The sequence below is a fragment of the Oncorhynchus clarkii genome, chromosome 17 (genome assembly GCF_045791955.1).
Source record: "Oncorhynchus clarkii lewisi isolate Uvic-CL-2024 chromosome 17, UVic_Ocla_1.0, whole genome shotgun sequence".
Classification (NCBI taxonomy): Eukaryota; Metazoa; Chordata; class Actinopteri; order Salmoniformes; family Salmonidae; genus Oncorhynchus; species Oncorhynchus clarkii.
In genome coordinates this window covers 63215865-63239564 of record NC_092163.1, presented here as the reverse complement: position 1 = coordinate 63239564, position 23700 = coordinate 63215865, and the positions used below count along the sequence as shown (strand labels likewise).

Below are 23700 nucleotides of genomic sequence, written 5' to 3'. Positions count from 1 at the left end.
CACTCTAAACTATGCCACTTTTATATGTTTACATGCCCTACATTACTCATCTCATATGTATATACTGTACTCGATACCATCTACTGCATCTTGCCTATGCCATTCTGTACTATCACTCATTCATATATCTTTATGAACATATTCTTTATCCCTTTACACTTGTGTGTATAAGGTAGTAGTTGTGGAATTTTTAGGTTAGATTACTCGTTGGTTATTACTGCATTGTCGGAACTAGAAGCACAAGCATTGTTCTACACTCGCACTAACATCTGCTAACCATGTGTATGTGACAAATAAAATGTTATTTGATTTTGATTTGAGGTGATTAAAAGACAGACAGTTCCATTTCAAGGTAAGTGCATGTATTAAGTTTCAGAGCAGACGTGTACAGGGACTCAATGGACTCCTCGATTATTATGTTCTATTCATTGTTGGCTGAATTGACCTCTTCCTAGATGAACTGTACATAGTGCTTGGTGTATGTGTTGGTGTGTGCATAATAGCTTATCTATTTGTATTGGATGTACATTTATATATTTGAATATTATCATAGTTTGGCTGCCTCCTGTTTAAGTCTGAGGTGTTAGTAGTGTCATTCTGACTGTGGAGTCCCTCAATGCAGGTTATGTACAGTACTCACACTATGGTGCTAGTCTACTGACTCAATATGCATATACCCCCAGCTGATTTCATGTTGCTCTGGCCTGCCATTTCATGCAGTTATGCACCAGTACTCTGGGAGCCTGATGATCCAAAAAGTGTTAGCACTTATTTGATTTGCATACATTTTTCTCTTCCCCAGACTAACTGTTTGTGTTAGATTAGAGCAAAAAACCATAGTGCGGAGGAGTTTAGGACCTAGAGTCTAAGTGGTCCGTGAGGAGGCAGTAGTGGATATGGCAGTGAGGTCATGATGACTTGTCTATGCTGTGATTGCAGACCAGTTCTATGTCCATAAGAGGAATGCATCAATAGTCATAGCTGCTTCCTAAAATGTACTTGATTCAGTAAGATGAGAAGTTTCAGATACTTCTCTTCTCTTGATTTTCCTACCTTCACATCCTGTTCACCACAGATCACCACTCTGATCAGCTCTCATCAATGATAATCAGTGTGGAAGGCTAATGGAAAAATAGAAAACATTAAATGACATGGCTTGAGATCAACAGTGAATGGAGGATGGGAAACTAGCACATACTTGATATTGTGTAATTGAAAGTCCCTGTTTATTGTTGCCTTCTGCTCTTCAGAACGATAACCTCCAGATGTCAGCTCCAGGGCTGCGGGGCTGACTGATGCCCCAGTGACATGCAGCCTGTCTAGGAGGCGAGAGCAGCCATCTGGCCTGCCCTCTAGCTCTGGGCCTGGGGAGCTCTGGGCAGTTCTGGGACTGATTTCACACTCACTGATTCCTGCTTGCACACACACATTCACACTCACACACACACATGCATGTGTACACACAGGCGGCAGGTAGCCTAGTGGTTAGTGGTTAGGGCCAGTAACAGTGAAGTTGCTTGTTCAAATCCCAGAGCTGATAAGGTGAAAAATCTGTTAATGTACCCTTGAGCAAGGTACTTAACCATACTTGCTACAGGGTCACTGTTGATCATGGCAGACCCTGGCTGTGACCCCACTCTCTGAGGGTCTCAGGGAGAGTTGGGATATGCAAAAAACACATTTCAAATTCACACATGCATATTAATGCAAATTTGTAATATAGGACAAATTTAAACCCCTACCAAACTATTATTATTATCCCCAACATACCTTTCAGAAAAGGCCTGTTCCAGTTTCCTCTTTTTCCTTTGTAATTCTGATGATGTTTGTCATCATGCCAGCTTCAAAGGCCTGTCATTTGCCATGCTGTTTGGCGTGTGAGCAGCGTGGCCCTGCTGCAGTGGTATCATCCATAGACAGACTCTGAATAAAGAGGTCCTCACTGCTCTGTTGTGTCTGCCTGGCACTATGTTTGGAGGAATGTGGGAGTTTGCCAATGCAACGCAGATCGGATGCATCGACCACATTATCAGCTGTCCTGATGTTTCCACTTTCCCCAGCAGGCTGAGGCGCTGATAATGATGGAGAGCAGCAACGCTGTGTGTGTTATTCAACAGATAGCTGGGGCTGCCGATACGGACAGGGAGTGAACACATTGGGTAGAAACAGGGGGTCTATGCAGAGACAGGGAAGCCTTGGAGCATCATGGGTACCATCCTTACTTACATCCTTACATCCTTATCCTTACCATCCTCACCTATCAGCATGTTTCCATATAGACTTTTTCTCCAGCTACTCCACCCTCTCTGCCTTCTATAAATATATTCTAGGATCTAACTTTGGCATTTTATCTGTCTTTTCTTCCCCCTTTCTCCTTCTCTTTGTCTATGTGAAACACACACACACACACACACACACACACACACACCAACACACACACCAACACACACACACACACACACACACACACACACACACACACACACACACACACACACACACACACACACACACACACACACACACACACACACACACACACACACACACACACACTAATTCCACCTACCGCCCATGGAAGGAATGGCACACTCCCATCTTTCCCCACTGCCCCTGTGCTGGTAACTGGGAGTGGTGTGGTTGAGTGGAGCTGAAGCTAGAGTTATCTTATCAGGGCACCACATCTGGTCCTTCCCCCTCTCTCTCCTGTCTGGCCACCTGCTGCTATCAGGAGGCCTACTCTAAGCCCTGTAGTCAAATCCACTAAGCCGTGAAGAATTAAAACAAAAGGGGGGAAAAATACAGTATGTTTGCTCTGGTTTAACTTGCATCTGTCTCTCTGTATGACAAACTGCTTGTGTATTGACAGGCTGACCTGTCTGCCAGTGTGTGTGTGTGTGTGTGTGTGTGTGTGTGTGTGTGTGTGTGTGTGTGTGTGTGTGTGTGTGTGTGTGTGTGTGTGTGTGTGCGTCTTCGCGCTTTGCAAGGGTTCATGTGTGTCCTCTGAACAGAATTCACAGCAGCATGCTTGTCTCTGTGAGTGGGGAGCAGGAGAAACAGCAGGATCACTGGATTACACAAACACCATATCAGACATGAGGACAAAACAACCCTCACTAGATACTATAGATACCTTATATACACTTGACATAGCTCTGCCAATGTATACACAGTACACCTTCTCAAACACATAGGGCCAGATTTACAATGAGTTTACACCAGTGTGCAGTGCACCTTTTATAAACATGAGGGGATAAAACACGTAAGAGAAAATTGAAAAGTCTAATGAAGGATTAAGATTAGGGAAATAAGGCAAGGTGTAAAACTGTAATTAAAAACAGTTTTATGTTTTCAGTTTTTTGTATTTTATTCACCTCCCCTTTTGTCTAACAGTGTATTCCCCTTACATGCTCTGAGGATCTAGTCTTTGCTTATAAGACCAGTGAATCAGCTATTATATCACACACTGCAGGTTCACTGTTGGTCCTTATATTCTGATCTCGCTGTTATTGAAGTGATATTTCATCAATCCCTTTTCATTTGGAGTGGGATATGTCACAGAGTGCATCACACTGAGCAGCACAGCTCTGTGACTCTGTCAGAAGGCTTTTTGCTGGATAAAGACATAGAAGTCAACCTCTGAGGACTGTTCATAGGTCATTGGTAACCTGTCTGCAAGACTAATGCCTGGAATGTATCCTAAGGCTTGGTCCTTTTAGGTTGTTTGCGAAGTACATGAAAGGTGATGGCTGGAACGTGTGGATTATATTAGAATTTTTGTATTAACTGAAAGAAACATAGTATTATGTTTCTTATCATCTGTCAAGTTTGATCTTTATGATGTATTTGTCACCTGTATGTTCCACACTTTTAGAAGATGAACAAACAAAACAGTGACACTCTACTCCTTTATATTGACCTCTCATGTATCATCATTCAGTGGGAGACTTTACATAGTTTGGTTGTCTCTCAATTAATTGTTGGAATGCTGTAGGTCAATAATGTGTTGATTTCTTCTCCTTTCAGATTGGAGTGGAGGATATGATTGCAAGGGCCTGGGACTCTAATCCCAGGGTTATCAAGTTTCCACGGAAACATCAAAAAAGTTCCTCTGCCAATGGACTGAGACGACAGAAGCGGGACTGGGTCATCCCACCAATCAATGTGCCTGAAAACTCCAGAGGACCCTTCCCACAAATGCTTGTCAGAGTGCGTGACAGTTATTACACTTATCAATAACCATTTAAGTCCAAGTTGTCTTTTTGTTGTAAATTAGAAATGAGTTCATCATCAGTTCTGATTACAATAACCCAATCTTGCTCTATTTTGCCACTGCCCATCATACACCTTTTCTGAAGTTGTCTTTTTACTTTAATTTGAGCCAAAAACACATTCCAAAGACATCTTCAAGTCAGACAACCCACGTCTGTTGGAGGTTCACTCAGTAGCGGTGTGTGGGTAAAATCACATATTACAACAAATGTGTTGTGATAATTGTGTTGTTTGCTCTATAACCTGTTAGTTCATATGCCTTGACACCGTGATGTATATGCCTAAGGCCCAGACAATAAGAAGACACACATTGGCAGAATAAATTCAACCACACCTTTGTTTCATCACAAAACCGGAGAGCAACCTCTGTCAGGTGAAGTCCACAAAGCATATTGCATGTAACAAACAGCTACATGACCTACAGCATGGTCAAGGAAGTTAATGTTTCCTAAATTTTCGGACAACTAAACAGCTATTGATTTACAACCACGGAGAGTTACTGCAAGTCACAAAGAAAACAGGGCTGCTTCCACTTTTCCAGCACCATTTCAACTTCAACATCATCAAATCACCTATCCTTAATCTAATACAGTGACAACGAAAAGATACCAAAAACAATTTAGTCCAATCAACGTAAGCTAAATAGGATGTGGCTGACCATGTTTCTGATTTCTGTTTGTGTGTGTGTGTGTGCACGTTCATGAAAGTGAAAAAATATGTTGACTAACCCTACTTGAAGAGAAACGCCAATGCCATCCTCCTCTCTTTCATGTTGACGAAACGGACATATAGTACACGCTTTTATTTTTTGTTGTCCTAGGCTACCTGACTAAAATGCTTGCTCGCTAGCCTAACTTCCTTTCATCAGCAACATTAGCTAGTTAACATTAGCCCTCTACATCTAGCTACATATTAAACTTCCATCTTCTCAGGCCAGTGTCGCAAAGTATGAATTAATGGCTGGATCAGAATCACCATTATAATCATTGGCCAATACGGAGAATTAAGTAAAACCACAAGTCCCTATCTCCATATAGGAAAGGGCTAATTATAGCTAGCTATCTCGTCACTGGAGGACAACAACACAACGAGATGCAACAATTCAAGTTGTTTCTGTCAGCGACATATGCTCTCAATGCGATTTGATAGGAGTGACGCCAAATCCAAACTGGCTTCCCTTTACACTCTTTTTTGGTGCGCCAGGACCATTCACAGTTGAGCTCACTCAGTTAAGCTCAACGCCGATTGGCTGTTATTTTATACTTTTTTATCAAGGGAGGCCAAATGCTCGCTGGCTTCTGTTGCACTCAATGCTACGGGTGGCAACAATGTCATACACTTTTGGGCCAGACAGCATCAGATAGATGGTCTACACATACAGAGACAGTTGGGCTTTGTTTTACTCGCTCGAATGCTTTCTCCGTTGAGATACATTCAGCCTCTTGTGAATTTAAGGAAAATTATGAAACACAGAGATGAAAGATACATTATTTTATGTTTTTGAATTTTTTCTTGGTCAATATTTTGAGGAAGCCTGGCTTCCCTTGGCATCCATGAAAACATACTTACCCCAGGAATTGAAGAGAAGGGAAGAATAAATCTCAGACAGTAACCAGGTATCCATCCAACCTTTTTCTGAGAGTAGAGTACATGTCGGATTAAAAATGTCACAACAGGCCTGATGGAGACAGCATATTTGTCGGTAAACTTTCCAAATGTCGACAAAACAAAATAAGCTAGACAAGGTGGGATTTTTGTGTGTCTGTAAAATGTATTATGCAAGAAATGGTGGTGGAAACGCTTTTATGCGCAAATATTGATATAATAACCATCATATCGAAACTTGGAGTCACACAATTTTTTTTGTGTAGTCCTCCCACTATGACTCGGGAATGCAGTTGATTAGGCTACAGATTAAATAAGTTATGATGAACCACACAGGATGGTGAAAGTGCAAGGTGATGAGCTTGATGCTCGTTTCCAAAAAATAGAGGGTTTTATTTTGGTGACATTATGATCGAAGTTGGGTAGAGCACAGGTGCCAATACCAGAGTGAGCACAATCGCTAAAGAACAAAACCTTTTTCTGACAAAACCATCAGTAGAGTTGAAAATGTGATGAAAACCCATTTTAAAAAATTATAATTTCCAGTACATAGGAATTTAACCACAAATGTTATTTTTATGTGCACTACCGATCCTCACGCACAGCCTTTTATCCGCAACAAGTCAATTTGATGGAAGCACATCTCTGGTGGGAAAATGTGCATATTGTTTTTATGCAGATTTTAGAATATTCGCATGAATTCGATGAAAACCTGGCTACTCACTATGAAGGGCTGAACAGAAAACTACCCAGGTATTTTCTATCAAGAGCCTTCAGCAGGTAAAGAGAGGGACACTTCTCTCCGATTTGAGTGGTGATGCCAAGTGATTTGTCTGGTATGCTTAAGACACCACAAATACATATACCAAGACACTCTACAAGAGGACAGATACAGAGATGGAGACAAACACAGCTCTGCTTGAACAGTTGTTCAATGAATTCAGGAGTATTTAGCACACTTTCAGTTGCTTGTATGTGTGTGTATGCAGGCATGCAGGAGTTGTTTAATCTAGCTCACTGGACAACAGGGATTTTACTATAACTGTTTTAGAAGTGACATGACAAACAAGCTCCATTCCTGTTGTCATGCTATGGCAGCTATGTCTACCAGCTCCATGGTTCCAGGATGCTCCTGTAAACTGTGCAGCCTGTTATCAGTCCACCAGATGTCCAGGCCAGAGACAGCTTTCTCTGGGACACCACAGAGCTCTCTCACGCCCATTTGTACCATGCGGCTTACACTCCCGGATTACTGAAATCGCCTTTCACCAACGAGTCGGGAAGAGGACAGATTTTCAACCAAAGCAACAAAAAAACACTCACTCACACAAACTGCAGGATCATGGTTGTATTGTACCACCCTGCTAGAGAAGAATAGACAGCCTTTCATCCCCTTACCTCTTGTTCAGCTTCAGATGGTTAGGTTTACTGACACCTCAGGTGTTCCTTTGTGTGTGTGTGTGTGTGTGTGTGTGTGTGTGTGTGTGTGTGTGTGTGTGTGTGTGTGTGTGTGTGTGTGTGTGTGTGTGTGTGTGTGTGTGTGTGTGTGTGTGTGTGTGTGTGTGTCGACCACAACCTCTAGCAGTGGTGAAAGAGAGCCCTGTTCCTTAGCCATGGGGGATATGCATCACGTCCATGGCCCCGTGAGGTATTCTATCCTCATTTCTCTCTGCAACACAGCTTGACTGGGCTGTTCCATTGTGACAGCTGGCCAGTGAAGAGAGCAGAGGGATTTAGTTCTTTATCTCTCTTGTCTTGGAGGTGGCCGAGAACAACCCCTGTGGTTACAGCAGCACACTCAGAGAACACTGATTCCTCCAGAGCTGTGGAAAGTCTCAATCTACCTCTCTAGCATTTTTATGATGTTAAACAGCTCCACACACACTCCACACATGGTTCACAGTAGGCTAAATCAGAGTCACACAGAGTGTTTCTTGGTAGTCTTAAACAAATCTACTTTGAAACGAAAGTATACACTTCACACACATGGTTATGGGCTTAAAAAGAAGACACCTCTACCATATCATAACATTTTGCCATAGAAACACCAGATTTTCATTGTTTAAAACATATTGTGACTAGGGGGCAGTATTTTCATTTTTGGAAAAATAACGTTCCCAAAGTAAACGGGATATTTTGTCAGGACAAGATGCTAGAATATGCATATAATTGACACCTTACTATAGAAAACACTCTAAAGTTTTCAAAACTGTAAAAATATTGTCTGTGAGTATAACAGAACTGATATTGCAGGCGAAAGCCTCATGTTTTGAAAGCTCTGCGTTCCAATGCGTCCCTATTGAGCAGTGAATGGGCTATCAACCAGATTACTTTTTCTACGTATTCCCCAAGGTGTCTTCAGCATTGTGACGTAGTTTTACGCCTTTATGTTGAAGAATACCCGTAAGCGGCTACATTGTGTAAGTGGTCACCTGATGGCTCTCAGAGTGATTCTCTCGTAAAATACAGAGGTAGCCATTTTTCCAATCGGTCCTACTGAAAAACCAATTGTCCCGGTGGATATATTATCGAATAGATATTTGAAAAACACCTTGAGGATTGATTATAAACAACGTTTGTCATGTTTCTGTCGATATTATGGAGCTAATTTTGAATATTTTTCGGTGTTGTCGTGACCGCAATTTCCGGTCGATTTCTCAGCCAAACGTGAGGAACAAAGGAGCTATTTTGCCTACAAAAATAATATTTTTTGAAAAAAGGAATATTGGCTATCTAACTGGGAGTCTCGTGAGTGAAAACATCCGTAGCTCATCAAAGGTAAACGATTTAATTTGATTGCTTTTCTGATTTTCGTGTCAAAGTTACCTGCTGCTAGCTGGACATAATGCTATGCTAGGCTATCGATAAACTTACACAAATGCTTGTCTTGCTTTGGCTGTAAAGCATATTTTGAAAATCTGAGATGACAGGGTGATTAACAAAAGGCTAAGCTGTGTCTCAATATATTTAACTTGTGATTTTCATGAATAGGAATATTTTCTAGTAATATTTATGTCCGTTGCGTTATGCTAATTATTGTCAGTCGATGATTACGCTCCTGGATCCGGGATGGGGTGTCACTAGAGGTTAAAAAAAGTATATATTGATTAATTATTAAATTATGAAAAATATAAATAACATTCCACCCATGAGGCCAAAGAGAGCGCTTTTGGTCATTGACTGCAGGAAAGTGCTACCCTTTTGAGAGTAATTACCCATTTTCATCTGAAAAAACGGGGTTTGCCAGATTGGCCTTGGATTTGGTTTAATTTAGTTGAACAGATGGAAAATGTATGCATCCCTCAACACAAGTAATATGGTGCAGCAGGAGGTAAATGTGCCTGTGTTATTGATTGTGATCTGTTCTGCATTGTGGCTGGCTAGGAGACTCTAATATCCACTTCAGCAATGTGATTTTAATACTCCACCCAAAGATGTCCGGCCACATCCTGATTATCCTCACACACATCACACACCTCTCTCTCCATCTTCCCTGGGCAGTTCTGAAAGTCCTGGACAGTCTAGCTGCTAGTCTAGCTGCTGCTCCAGTGGTGTGTTGGTCCAGGGAAGGTTTATTAGATACGTTTATAAGGGATATCACTGCATGACACATTGAGTAGACCATCTTCCCTTATGAACAGAAGGGAACTGATTAGAGTGAAACTAGCAGCACCAACATTCCACTTCAGGGAGGTTTTATTGTGAAGTGCAAAACCCTCATGAGCAATCTCAAGTAGTGTCGCTTTGATGGCAATAATTTACCATTGTGGTAAAATGCTATATTTTCCCCATGCCATTCACTGTCCAATAAAGTATTGCTCTTGACAGAGGTAAGATTAATGCAACTGGAGATTGAAAACAGCTATAATTAAATAGATAGCGAAAGAGATGGAGAGTAGAAAGAGAGAAAAGGGGACAGATTGGGATTGGAGGAGAGAGAGAGAGAGAGAGAGAGAGAGAGTGCATAGTAAATATGTGAGGTGAGAGAGAACAGCTTTAGTTTCAGAGAGCAGCATTAGTTTCAGAGAGCAGCATTAGTTTCAGGCCATTTGTAGCAGTCTCATCTCAACTGCCTCCTCCAGCACCTGTCTCCTCCAAGGCTGGACCCAATGCCACATCTGATTGAAACCAGTCCAAACGGGGAGAGATGAGCCTCTCTGCTCCTCTCCGTCCTCTCCGTCCTCACCACTGACTCCCAGTCAGACACACACCAGAATGAACTAAATAATTATAAAAGAAGGGGTGATAAAGGAGATCAATTATAAAAACCCAGTCCTTGGGCAAAGCAGAGGAATGGAATGAGAGGGCATTTGATTGAAGTCCTGATATGTGAGAGCGTTACGCCCACTCTGAAGAGAACTGTAATCTACACTGTGTGCTTTGGAAAGTCATTACATTATTTTCTAAACGTCAAGGACGATCCTGAGGTGAGGCAGACATCAATCAGACCAGGCAAATGTTTTTCCTTTACCAAAGCCAACCAATTATGCATAATATGAGACGACACCTCTGGGTAGGTGTTATGATGGAGTTATCAAGTTGTCCCTAAACTCTTCTGCTTGAGTCACATAATGGCTGGAAGTCCCTCATTTGGTGGGATTTTCTGTAAATTGAATGCAGGAGGCATACAGTTTTCAACAAAAACAAAATATTGTGATTTACACCTACAGAAACGGGCAGTTACTTGTCAGAACAAGTTTTGCAGCCAACTTTCTATGCTCGAGATGAAGCTCAAGTTTTTAATAAGTTAGTCTCCCTACGTAGAATGAAATGCTAAATTAAACCCTGCTCTTGACTCAATAAACCAATATAAGTTGGTGTATGTGTGGGAGAGAATCATCTCTATGGTATGGTAATACACCACTGTTTATAGAACTAGGTAGAAACACTGTATTGGTTTATTAATACATTCATATTCCAGTTATTTTAGTCTAGCATTTCTCTGTGACACCAACTAGTTTTTACATTAAAATGTTCACTAAAATGTATTAGGAAAGCTGTATAGGATGTGCGCTTTCGTGCTTGCATGTGTGTGTTTGTACTAAGTGCTTGTGCCTGTGCCTGTGCCTGTGTCTACAGAGTCCCAGTAACTGGCCTAGCTGTACAAAGGCAATCTGCGAGCAGTAGTTTGGGGTGGGGCTGATGCAAAAAAAATAATAACGGGGTGGGTGGGGGGCTTTGCCAGTGCTGCAGATGGCTATATCGGTCCGCTAATACAGGACTCTTAAAGGCCCAGCAAACTACTTTTGTTAAAAATAGATTTTTTTACATGTATTTAATTTTTTTAGGGTTGCTGCAGAACCCTTCGCACCCCTACGTCCCGCAGCTATTTTATTTTATTTAACCTTTATTTAACTAGGCAAGTCAGTTAAGAACAAATTCTTATTTACAATGACGGCCTACCCCGACCAAACCCTAGCCCGGACGATGCTGGGCCAATTCACGGCCAGTTGTGATACAGCCTGGAATCAAACCAGGGTCTGCAGTGACGCCTCTGGCACTGAGATACAGTAGCTTAGACCACTGTGCCACTCGGGAGACTGTGCTCTGCATCTCACTAAATAACTGTCAGTCTGCAGTCCTCAGGCCTGAACCCTCTGGCAGCCTCCCTCAGAGACACACAATGCCACTCCTGAGCCCTCATTGGCAGGTCTCGCACCTCTCACAGCCAAACAGAAAATCCATTCAGCTCTTGGCTCCACCTGATTGGCCAGGCGTTGGTTGCCCACAGCTTGCCAATAAGGCCCTAATGTAGCCTCAGGGTGTTGGTGATTGGCCGGAGTGGGAGTGCTGGTGCATTCTGCAGGTCTCCCAGGGATGGGCTGGACAAGAGGAAGCATATTGAGTAGTCGAAATGGATTGGGCATTAGAAGGGAGGCAGCTTATCAAGCAGCGGTGGAAGAAAACTGCAGCAGCAGTACAAACCACTCCTCCTCCTCCTTCTCCCACTTCTCCCCCGAGTCTTCTGTCTCCAGGGCCCTCCGTCTTTATGAGGCGGGGAAAAAAAGAGTGTTGGTCTCTGACTCGTCCATTCAGCCTGGAGAGCAGGGGAATGTGGCTGGCTTTATACAGCAGTATACAGGCAGAATTTATGGCTGTATCTGCTCTATTCTTCCTGTTTGGGGACGACAGGGGAATTCATTCCATTGTTAATGCATGGAGACTGCTGGTCTATTTCAACAAAGTCCTGCCTGCTGGTTTCTCAGAACTCTCATCTAAATTGGCCGGCTAATGTAGTAATTGGGTTTGTTAGTCTGTCTTTAACTTCCATTAATATTTGTACTCCTAATTATCCTGTCTTCTCTCCCTGCCATCCCACATCCTGCACCTCCATCTGGGTAATGCTGTGTGTCTGTCTGTCTCTCTGTGTGTGTGTGTGTCTCTCTCTCTCTCTGTGTGTGTGTGTGTGTGTGTGTGTGTGTGTGTGTGTGTGTGTGTGTGTGTGTGTGTGTGTGTGTGTGTGTGTGTGTGTGTGTGTGTGTGTGTGTGTGTGTGTGTGTGTGTGTGAAATGTGAAATGTGTATTTTATTAGGATCCCCATTAGCTGTTCCGAAATCAGCAGCTACTCTTCCTGGGTTCAACCATCCAGACAAAACATGACACATTACATAATACAGAAAATGAATAGACAAGAACAGCTCAAGGACAGAACTGCATACATTTACAAACAGCACATATGGCCTACATACTATACCAATAGATACACACAAAATATCTAGGTGAAATAGGAGAGAGGCGTTGTGCCATGAGGTGTTATTTTATCTGTTTTTTGAAACCAGGTTTGCTGTTCTTTGGAGCAAGATGAGATGGAAGGGAGTTCCATGCAATAATGGCTCTGTATAATACTGTATTGTCACGTTCGTCATAAGGAGTAGACCAAGATGCAGTGTGGTATGTTTCTATCGTTTATTTTGGAATAGAAAACTTCAAAAGAACAAAACAACAAAGCGAACAAACGAAACGTGACGCTATAATAATGCTCACAGGCAACAATGCATAGACAAGATCCCAAAAAGCACAATGGGAAATGGCTACCTAAATATCAGAGACAACGATAAACAGCTGCCTCTGATTGGGAACCATACCAGGCCAACATAGATATACAATTCCCCTAGATAACTCACCCTTAATCACTCCCTGACCTAACAAACATAGAGAATAAACAGCTCCCTATGGTCAGGGTGTGACATGTATGCTTTCTTGAATTTGTTCTGGATTTGGGCACTGTGAAAAGACCCCTGGTGGCATGTCTGGTGGGGTAAGTGTGTGTGCCAGAGCTGTGTGTACTGTATGTTGACTATGCAAACAAATATAAATTTGACACATTAATGTTTCTTATAAAAAGAAGAAGTGATGCAGCCAGTCTCTCCTCAACTCTTAGCCAAGAGAGACTGGTATGCAAAGTATTTATATTAGCCCTCTGATTACAATTAAGAGCAAGGCGTGCTGCTCTTTTCTGGACCAGCTTCAGCTTAACATTGAGAAAAAAAAGGGTTCTACGGCTGTCCCCATAGAAGAACTCTTTGAATAACCGTTTTTCGTTCCAGGTAGAACCTTTTTGAGTTCCATGTAGAACCCTTTGCACAGAAGGTTCTACAAGAGACCCAAAAGAGTGTGGAGAGAGCCGATGGAGAGAGCCGATGGAGAGAGCCAAATAACCCTTTTGGGACCCTTTTTTCTTAGAGTATAGGTTGTTCTTTACAGCATTTGACCACATGACTGGTAAATAATCAAGATAAGACTAAACTAGAGCCTGGAGGACTTGTTTTTGGAGTGTGGTGTCAAAAAAGCAGAGCATCTCTTTATTATGAATAAACCTCTCCCCACCTTTACAACCACTGAATCCATGTTTAAAAAAATACATGTCTATACAGTGCCTTGCGAAAGTATTCGGCCCCCTTGAACTTTGCGACCTTTTGCCACATTTCAGGCTTCAAACATAAAGATATAAAACTGTATTTTTTGAATAATTTTGCACGCCCAATTTTTCAGTTTTTGATTTGTTAAAAAAGTTTGAAATATCCAATAAATGTCGTTCCACTTCATGATTGTGTCCCACTTGTTGTTGATTCTTCACAAAAAAATACAGTTTTATATCTTTATGTTTGAACGTTTTTTTTCTCCAAAAATGAAAATACTGCCCCCTAACACCAAGAGGTTAACCTGGGGCACCATGCGAAAACTAGTTTTTATGGAGTTTCTATTTCCCAAATTAACTCAAAGAATATCAGAATATCGATTTTACAACAGCCGCTAATTAACCAGTTACCTCTACTAATCTCGTTCTGAACGTCGTATAGCCCGCGAATCTGCACGGACCGGGGTCTCACCAATGAGTTCGTACCACACCAATCTTAGTTGAATATTTATTTACTAAAAAGCTTAAATGATGATAAAATATACATATAGACAAAACACATTATAGGCTATTGATTAGAACTTAGTATAATGGGCCAACACACTATGGCGTGTGTTACCCAAAATGGGGATTTCAAAGAGAGAGAGAAAAAAGAAAGTACGCAAGAGATATATACATTTGGGTGAATTTGTCAGCTATGCTTATTCTAACCCTAGCCTTGCCCCAAACTGCCGCTCTTATGGGTCAAAATATAATGATGTAATCACGTGGGGATGATCTCCGAGGATTCTCTGTGTGGACCGTTCAGGGGAACGTTCAGGCTGCTCGATGACGCACCTCTCCGGCGCACCTCTCTGATCGTCCTCCCGTCAGTGTCTTTTTGGCTTAGGAGTCTGTTCCCTCACCCTTGCTATGGAAGGGGTCTTCTGAGGACAGACAGCTCTGTAGCTCCAGTTCGTTGACTTTTTAGACCTTGGCTGCAGCTTGGGTCATGTAGTCTTCTATGTAAATTCTATACTCACAGATTTTATACCCTTGGGTCAGAAGTGGGCGTAACCGCCTTTAGGGAAGTTCTCTGGGCGTACCAAGTTAATGAGGCAAGGTCTAGATTTTACTCAAACCCAATTTTAGACAACTAACTTAACATTTAATCTTTACCAAAACATTCCCTTTGATTTGGACATTTTCCACACAACGTACAATGTATAAACATCAAACATATACTAAGAAAACTCTTCACGTTACAATGTTTTTGTAATAACGTCATCTATTAACCTTTAATAACAAAACAAAAATGACATACATTTTCATATTCCATCTATCGTCATGACCACCATTGTGGCTGACGGAAACCATTGTTCCAAAGTCCCTTTATTTCATGTTTAATGTTCTGAGGCTGGTTCTCCATAGTAACAGGACAAAGGAATTTTTCTGTGGCCTGAGATTTACCAGGTGTCATAAAACCCCCACATCTTCAGACCCCTAGATCTCTACTCCTCTGTTGGGGTTGAGAGATAATCTGTAGGGTTGTGGTCTCCTGTAACCTGACCTGATCAGGACAGTCATGACAACAGTTTACAATCTAATGTAACACCAAATTCATTACCAGATTCAGCTTAGGTCTAGAGCTTAGGGAATGAGTCATACCAGATACAATGCTCTTAGTTTTTGTTAGAGGAATTCAATTCCTAAATTATTATTACCCAATTCAATTAATACACTCAGCCCATTTCTAAGGATTTGTAAAATACTAATTTATATAAAATGGGCGGAGACCAGTCTCAAAATCAAGCAATAGCGTTTATTCTCGAGAGTACTGAACATGATACAATTTACAACAGGTTATAAACTGAAAATGACGTCATTAGGTTTCAAACTGTCCCGTCCCTCCTCCACTCCGGTACAATGGCAGTATAGTTCTCAAGCCTTCCTACATCTACCCTCACCAGTTTAGATAATTTATGACCAGGCCAAGGCCTCCCTGTGTAGATAAGCATTCTAGCCAGTCTGACGATAAGTTAATTTGTTTCTACCAAGGAACAGACAGTCATTGTTCTAATTCTTGATTAGAATTACACACATTATATTCAGTCCTAGGATTAAAATACAATTCATACATCTATACAGTAACATAATAGTATTCTGATTAGTCAGTCCTGATTGAAATGTATACATAATTAGTCATTATTGATAAAAAATCCCTTAACAGTTTTAAAGATGTTCAGGACCAGTTAATTACTGGCCACCCATTGCAAAACTGACTGCAACTCCTTGTTAAGAAGGGTTTCAGTGACGTCATTAGCTGTGATTGCTGAGTTAGATACTGTTGAAGTCGAAAGTTTACATACACCTTTGCCAAATACATTTAAATTCATTTTATCACAATTCCTGACATTTAATCCCCTTTAATTCCCTGTTTTGGGTCAGTTAGGATCCCCACTTTATTTTAAGAATGTGAAATGTCAGAATAATAGTAGAGAGAATGATGTTCGGCATGGGCGGCATGGCCCCGTGGTGTTTATACTTGTGTACTATTGTTTGTACAGATGAACTTGGTACCTTCAGGCGTTTGGAAATTGCTCCCAAGGATGAACCAGACTTGTGGAGGTCTAAAAAAAAAGAATCGGAGGTCTTTGCTGATTTCTTTGGATTTTCCCATGATGTCAAGCAAAGGGGCACTGAGTTTGAAGGTAGGCCTTGAAATACATCCACAGGTACACCTACAATTGACTCAAATGATGTCAATTAGCCTATCAGAAGCTTCTAAAGCCATGATGTCATTTTCTGGAATTTTCCAAGCTGTTTCAAGGCACAGTCAATTTAGTGTATGTAAATTTCTGACCCACTGGAATTGTGATACAGTGAATTGTAAGTGAAATAATCTGTCTGTAAACAACTGTTGGAAAAAATTACTTGTGTCATGCACAAAGTAGATGTCCTAACCGACTTGCCAGTGGTTGAAAAATTAGTTTTAATGACTCCAACCTAAGTGTATGTAAACTTCCGACTTCGACTGTATATCTGAATTCACGATATGGCAAAGGTTGAAAAGCAATAAAACATATGTTTTCTCAACACAATGTTATGCTCAATAATATCAAAGGCTGCACTGAAATCTAACAGTACAACTCTCACAATCTTCTTATTATCAATTTCTTTAACCCAATCATCAGTCATTTGTGTCAGTGCAGTACATGTTGAGTGCCCTTCTCTATAACTTTTTTGAAAGTCTGTTGTCAATTTGTTTACGGAGAAAGGTCTGCTGTTAGAACCAGTAAAGGCCGCATCACTACTCTTGGGTAGCGGAATGACTTTGGCTTCCTTCCAGGCCTGGGGACAAACACCTTCCTCTAGACTCAGATTAAAGATATGACAGATAGGAGTGGCCATAGAGTCAGATACCATCCTCAGTAACATTCCATCTAAGTTGTCAATGCCAGTAGGTGTGTCATTATTGATCGATAACAACTTTTCCACCTCTTCCACACTCACTTTATAAAATTCAAACTTACAATGCTTTTCTTTCATTATTTATTTTTCATGCATGAATACGATGGCTCACTGTTCGCATTTCCTGCCTAAGTTTTCCCACTTTGCCAGTAATCATTAAAATAATTGCCAACATGAAATGGATTTTGTAATAAATAAGCCATCTGATTCGATGAAAGATTAAGTTGAATTTGTCTTTCTGCCCATAATTTCATTTAAAGTATGCCAAAGTTTTTTCCCCATCATTCTTTATATCATAGACCTGGCTTCATAATACCGTTTCATCTTCTTTTTGTTGAGTTTAGTCACATAATGTTTCAATTTGCAGTAAGTCAGATGTGCAGTCAGACTTATTAGCCACTCCTTTTGCCCCATCTCTTTCAACCATACAGTTTTAAATTCAATTCATCAGTCAATGGAGCCTTAACAGTTCTAACAGTCAGTTTCTTAACAGGTGCATGTTTAGCAATAAATGAAAGAAGCAATTTCATCAATTGATGAAGTGCATCGCTTCTTAGTAATCACATCAGACCAACAAATATGTTTAACGTCATCCACATAAGAGTCACAGCAACATACAGTATTTTGTATGATCTCTTAAATGCTATTTTAGGCCCAGGTTTTTGGAACTTTGGCTTTCCTGGATATAACCACTATATTGTGATCACTGCATCCAATGGGTACGGATACAGCTTTAGAACAAAGTTCTACAGTATTCATAAAAATACGATCAGTACATGAAGAGGATCTTGTTCCTGTAGTATTTGTAAACACCCTGGTTAGTTGATTAATAACCTGATCCAGATTACAGGTACTGGTTACAGTGAGAAGCATCCTCTTGAGCAGACAGCTGGATGAAAACCAGTCAATATTGCCTTCCCCAAGAAAGTAGACCTCTCTGTTAACATCACATACACGCTCAAGCATTTCACACACATTATCTAGATACTGACTGTTAGCACTTGGTGGCCTATAGCAACACCCTAAAATAATAGGAACACTTGTAACCACAGCACTTCAATAACAGCTGACATGAGATCTTCTCTAAGCATTACAGGGATATGGCTCTCAATATACAGTACCAGTCAAAATCTTTGGACACACCTACTCCTTCAAAGGTTTTTCTTTATTTTTACTATTTTCTGCATTGTCAAATAATAGTGAAGGCATCAAAACTATGAAATAGCACACATGGAATCATGTAGTAATCAAAAAAGTGTTAAACAAATCCAAATGTATTTTATATTCTTCAAAGTAGCCACCCTTTACCTTGATGACAGCTTTGCACAGCCTTGGCATTCTTTCAACCAGCTTCATGAGGTAGTCACCTGGAATGCATTTCAATTAACAGGTGTGCCTTGTTAATTTGGGGAATTTCTTTCCTTCTTAATGCGTTTGAGCCAATCAGTTGTGTTGTGACAAGGTAGGGGTGGTAAACAGAAGATAGTCCTATTTGGTAAAATAACAAGTCCATATTATGGCAAGAACAGCTCAAATAAGCAAAAAGAATTGAGTCAATCAATACTTTAAGACATGAAGGTCAGTCAATACGGAAAATTAAGGACTTTGAAAGACTGTTTAAGTGCAGTCGCAAAACCGTCAAGTGCTATAATGAAACTGGCTCTCATGAGGACTGCCACAGGAAAGGAAGACCCAGAGTTACCTCTGCTGCAGAGGATAAGTGCATTAGAGTTAACTGCACCTCAGATTGCAGCCCAAATAAATGCTTCACGTAGTTCAAGTAACAGACATATCTCAGCATCAACTGTCCAGTTGAGACTGCGTGAATCAGGCCTTCGTGGTCGAATTGCTACAAAGAAACCGCTGCTAAAGGACACAAATAATAAGAAGAGACTTGCTTGGGCCAAGAAACACGAGTAATGGACATTAGACCAGTGGAAATCTGTCCTTTGGTCCGATGAGTCCAAATTTGAGATTTTTGGTTCCAACCGCCATGTCTTTGTAAGACGCAGAGTAAGTGAACGGGTGATCTCCACATGTGTGGTTGTTTAACACTTTTTTGGTTACTATTGTACATGTTTCCATATATGTTATTTCAGTCGCAAAAACCATCAAGCCCTATGATAACTGTGTCGTGAAGTTGTATTAGTTAATGTGACGACTGTTGCTCATCGAATTATTAAAGATTTCTAACTGCATGAATAAATGAATCAAGCAATTATTAGCTCATTAACCTGGTACAATTAGTTTTATTCAATTTCTATTTCCCAAATTAACTCAAAGAATATCAGAATATCGATTTTACAACAGTCGCTAATTAATCAATTTCCTCTACAGTCTCATTCTGAACGTCACATAATCCGTGAATCTGCACAAACCCGGGTCCCACCAATGAGTTCATGCCACACCAATTTTAGTTGATTATTTATTTACTAGAAAGCTAAAATGATGATAAAAGATACACAACACAGTCTAGGCTATTGATTAGAACTTAGGCACTATGGCGCGAGTTACCCAAAATGGGGATTTAAAAGATAGCGAAAAAGAGAAAGTAAACGAGAGAAATATACATTTGGGTGCATTTGTCAACTATGCTTATTTTAACCCTTGCCTCGAACTGCCGCTCTTATGGGTCAGAATATAATGATGTAATTACGTGTTGGAGGTCTCAGATGGGAAGCTCCGCGTGGGTCGTTTAGGCTTCTCAATGACGCACTTGTCCTGCGCAACTCTCTGGTTGTCATGATGTCAGTGTCCTTTTTGCTTAGTGGTCTGGTTCCTCGCCCTTGCTCTGAAAGGGGTCTTCTGAGGACAGACAGCTCTGTAGCTCAGAGCTCACAGTGTAGGAATGAAACAGCGTAGATACCACGATTCGACGGAGAGTGGAGGTTAGGTGGTCCGGCTTGAATTCACCCGCTTAGACACAGCTACTCATCATGGGCATGGGTAGAAAAAAATGTTTATTTGTCTTCAACCTTGTGTTGCATTTTGGGTTCGTTGACTTTTTAGACCTTGGCTGCAGCTCGGGTCACTTAGTCTAATATGTTAATTCTTAACTTAACTGTTTTCATAATAACATTGTCCTTTAACCTTTAATAACAACACAAAAATGATATTAATTTTCATATTCCATCTATCGTCATTACCACCCTTGTGGCTGACGGAAACCACTGTTCCAAAGTCCGTTTATTGCATGTTTAATGTTCTGAGGCTGGTTCTCCATAGTGAGAGGACAATGGAATTTTTTCTATTGCCTAAGATTTACCATGGGTGTGAGGGGTCATAAAACTCCCGCATCTTCATACCCCTACATCTCTCCTCCCTTGTTGGGGGTGAGAGATAATCTGTAGGGTTGAGGTCTCCTGTAACCTGACCTGATCAGGACAGTCATGACAACTGTTTTGGGATGAGTTGGACCTCAGAGTGAAGGAAAAGCAGCATATGTTGGAACTCTTTAAAGACTATTGGAAAAGCATTTCAGGTGAAGCTGGTTGAGAGAATGCCAAACTGTCAAGGCAGAGGATGGCTACTTTTTTGGTTACTGCATGAAATGTGTGTTTTCATAGTTTGATGTCTTCACTACTATTCTACAATGTAGAAAATATTTTAAAAAATGAATGAATAGGTATGTCCAAACTTTTGACTGTTATTGTATACAGTGGCTTGCGAAAGTGTTCACCCCCGTTGGCATTTTTCCTATTTTGTTGCCTTACAACTTGTAATTAAAATTGATTTTTGGGGGGGTTGTATCATTTGATTTACAACATGCCTATCACTTTGAAGATGCAAAATATGTTTTATTGTGAAACAAACAAGAAATAACTTGAGCATGCATAACTTTTCACCTACCCATTCTTCAAGGCAAAACTGCTCCAGCTCCTCCTAGTTGGATGGATTCCGCTGGTGTACAGCAATCTTTAAGTCATACCACATATTCTCAATTGGATTGAAGTCTGGGCTTTAACAAGGTCATTCCAAGACATGTTTCCCCGCAAGCCACTCAAGGTTTGCTTCAACAGTATGCTTAGGGTCATTGTCCTGCTGGAAGGTGAACCTCCATCACAGTCTCAAATCTCTGGAAGACTGAAACAGGTTTCCCTCAAGAATTTCCCTGTATTTAGCGCCATCCATCATTCCTTCAGTTCTGACCAGTTTTCCAGCCCCTGCCGTTGAAAAATATCCCTACAGCATGATGTTGCCTGTGAGGAAGCATGGTCTTGGGGTGATGAGAGGTGTTAGGTTTGTACCAGACATTTTCTTTGATGGCCAAAAAGCTCAATTATAGTCTCATCTGACCAGAGTATCTTCTTCCATATGTTTGGGGAGTCTCCCACATGCCTTTTGGCGAACACCATTTTTTTTTCTTTAATAAGCGATGTCTTTTTCTGGCCTCTCTTCCGTAAAACCCAGCTCTGTGGAGTGTATGGCTTAAGGTGGTCCAATGGACAGATACTCCAATCTCTGCTGTGGAGGTTTGCAGCTCCTTCAGGGTTATCTTTGGTCTCTTTGTTGCCTCTCTGATTAATGCCCTCCTTGCCTGGTCCATGAGTTTTGGTGGGCGGCCCTCTCTTGGCATGTTTGTTGTGGTGCCATATTCTTTCAATTTTTTTATAATGGATATAATGGTGCTCCGTGAGATGTTCAAAGTTTTGGATATTGTTTATAATCCAACCCTGGCCTGTACTTCTCCACAACTTTGTCCCTGACCTGTTTGGAGAGCTCCTTGGTCTTCATGGTGTTGCTTGCTTGGTGGTGCCCCTTGCTTAGTGGTGTTTCAGACTCTGGGGCCTTTCAGAATAGGTGTAGATATACTGAGATCATGTCACAGATCATGTGACACTTAGATTGCACGCACCACTTTTCCGTTTTTTGGTTTTTTGAAACAAGTAATTTTTTTCATTTCACTTCACCAATTTGGACTATTTTGTGTATGTCCATTACATGAAATTCTAATAAAAATCTATTTAAAATACAGGTTGTAATGCAACAAAATAGGAAAAGCGCCAAGGGGGATAAATACTTTTGCAAGGTACTGTACAGCAACACCTCCCCCATAAGCATTCCTGTCTCTTCTATAGATGTTATATCCTTGTATTGCTACTGATGTATCATCAAAGGAATTATCTAAATGAGTCTCAGAAATGGCAAATATTTTAATGGTATCTGATGTTAGAACGTTATTGGATTCATTATCCTTATTTCTATATATGGAAAAGAACAAACAAAGCAAGAGAGAAAAACAAACATTCAGCAGTCCATTAATTAATCAGTTGGTGTGTATAAGTGTTTGTGCTGCAGGGTTAAAGCTACGAACCCATAGGCTCTCTCATCCCTTCCAGGCTTTGGGAGAGTGAACAAAGAGCCTGTCAGCGGATGTAAGCAATGTCCCCATGTGTTCTGGCAGCTTTCATGGTCGGGATATGTCATTTTCTCTTTTGGCACACAGCTTCAGGTTAGTCCTCATTGAGGAAGATGTACATTTTTCTAAAGTTGTTGGCTCTTTCAGAACAGCAACCTAGTCCTTGAACCTCAGGAACTTGAACACTACTGGCCTGGGCCTGTCACCTGGCCCGTGGTTGGTTTTCCAGTGCTGTGGGTGCACTCCATCTCAATCTTCCTATGGTCCATCTTCTGTTTCTCCAAGATCATTTCCATCACTTTGTCCTCAGACTCCGTCCAGGTCTCATGTGGAGATTCTGCAATTCCGTTCACAAAAAATGTTGTTCCGCCTTGATTTTTCACTGGAGATAAATTTGATTTATTATCATGTATTCACATTCATTAATTGTTGTAACAACTGCTTCTACAACTCTTTTTGTTTGTGATCCTTCAGCTGTGATAGAGAGACACCACTGTCCTCAACGTTACTCCCATTGGCTTTGGTCTTTGTCATGGTAGCAACATAGGCTACGCTGTTACTCCTCACAGTTCCAGACAGGGCAGGTCCCAGGGAAACAGCAACAAACAGCAGGGATCTAGACAGCCACAAGCCCGGGAATCTCCGCAGTCCCAGCCACAAGGGCTAAACACATCACAGGCTGTGTTCAAGGCCTTCTAGCTTGATAGGCAGCTAACAGTGGCAACTAGGCTAGCTGCTATGCCAAGCAGCTCATCAGAGGATCCATGGACAGATAGCAGCGGTCCCAGCAACTGATGCCAACCACATTGTGGGATCCAAACTCAGAAGGTAGCTAGCTAGTAACCAAACGTTTTTAATACAACACTTTTTCAGAGACTTTCAACTTTCCAAAACAACAAACCGAGCTTCCCTTGTTCCGTGTTCAACAGGAAGTGTGTGTGTGTGTGTGTGTGTGTGTGTGTGTGTGTGTGTGTGTGTGTGTGTGTGTGTGTGTGTGTGTGTGTGTGTGTGCGTGTGTTGCCAGCTGTATACCACCCTACATCCCACTCCTAACTTGCCTCTAAATCTAAGCAGGTTTGGACCTGGTCAGTACCTGGATGGGAGACTAGATGCTTCTGGAAGTGGTGTTGGATGGCCAGTAGGAACCACTCCTTTC

The 23700-nt window shown here is 41.2% G+C and overlaps 1 protein-coding gene across 1 annotated transcript in view; it reads left to right on the top strand.

Moving 5' to 3' along the window:
• LOC139369870 (cadherin-4-like) overlaps nt 1-23700 on the top strand; it is a 342139-nt gene that overhangs the window by 234366 nt on the left and 84073 nt on the right. The window contains exon 5 of the mRNA XM_071109152.1: nt 4027-4209. Within this exon, the coding sequence (XP_070965253.1) occupies nt 4027-4209 (183 nt within the window). The remainder of the gene's footprint in view (nt 1-4026; nt 4210-23700) is intronic.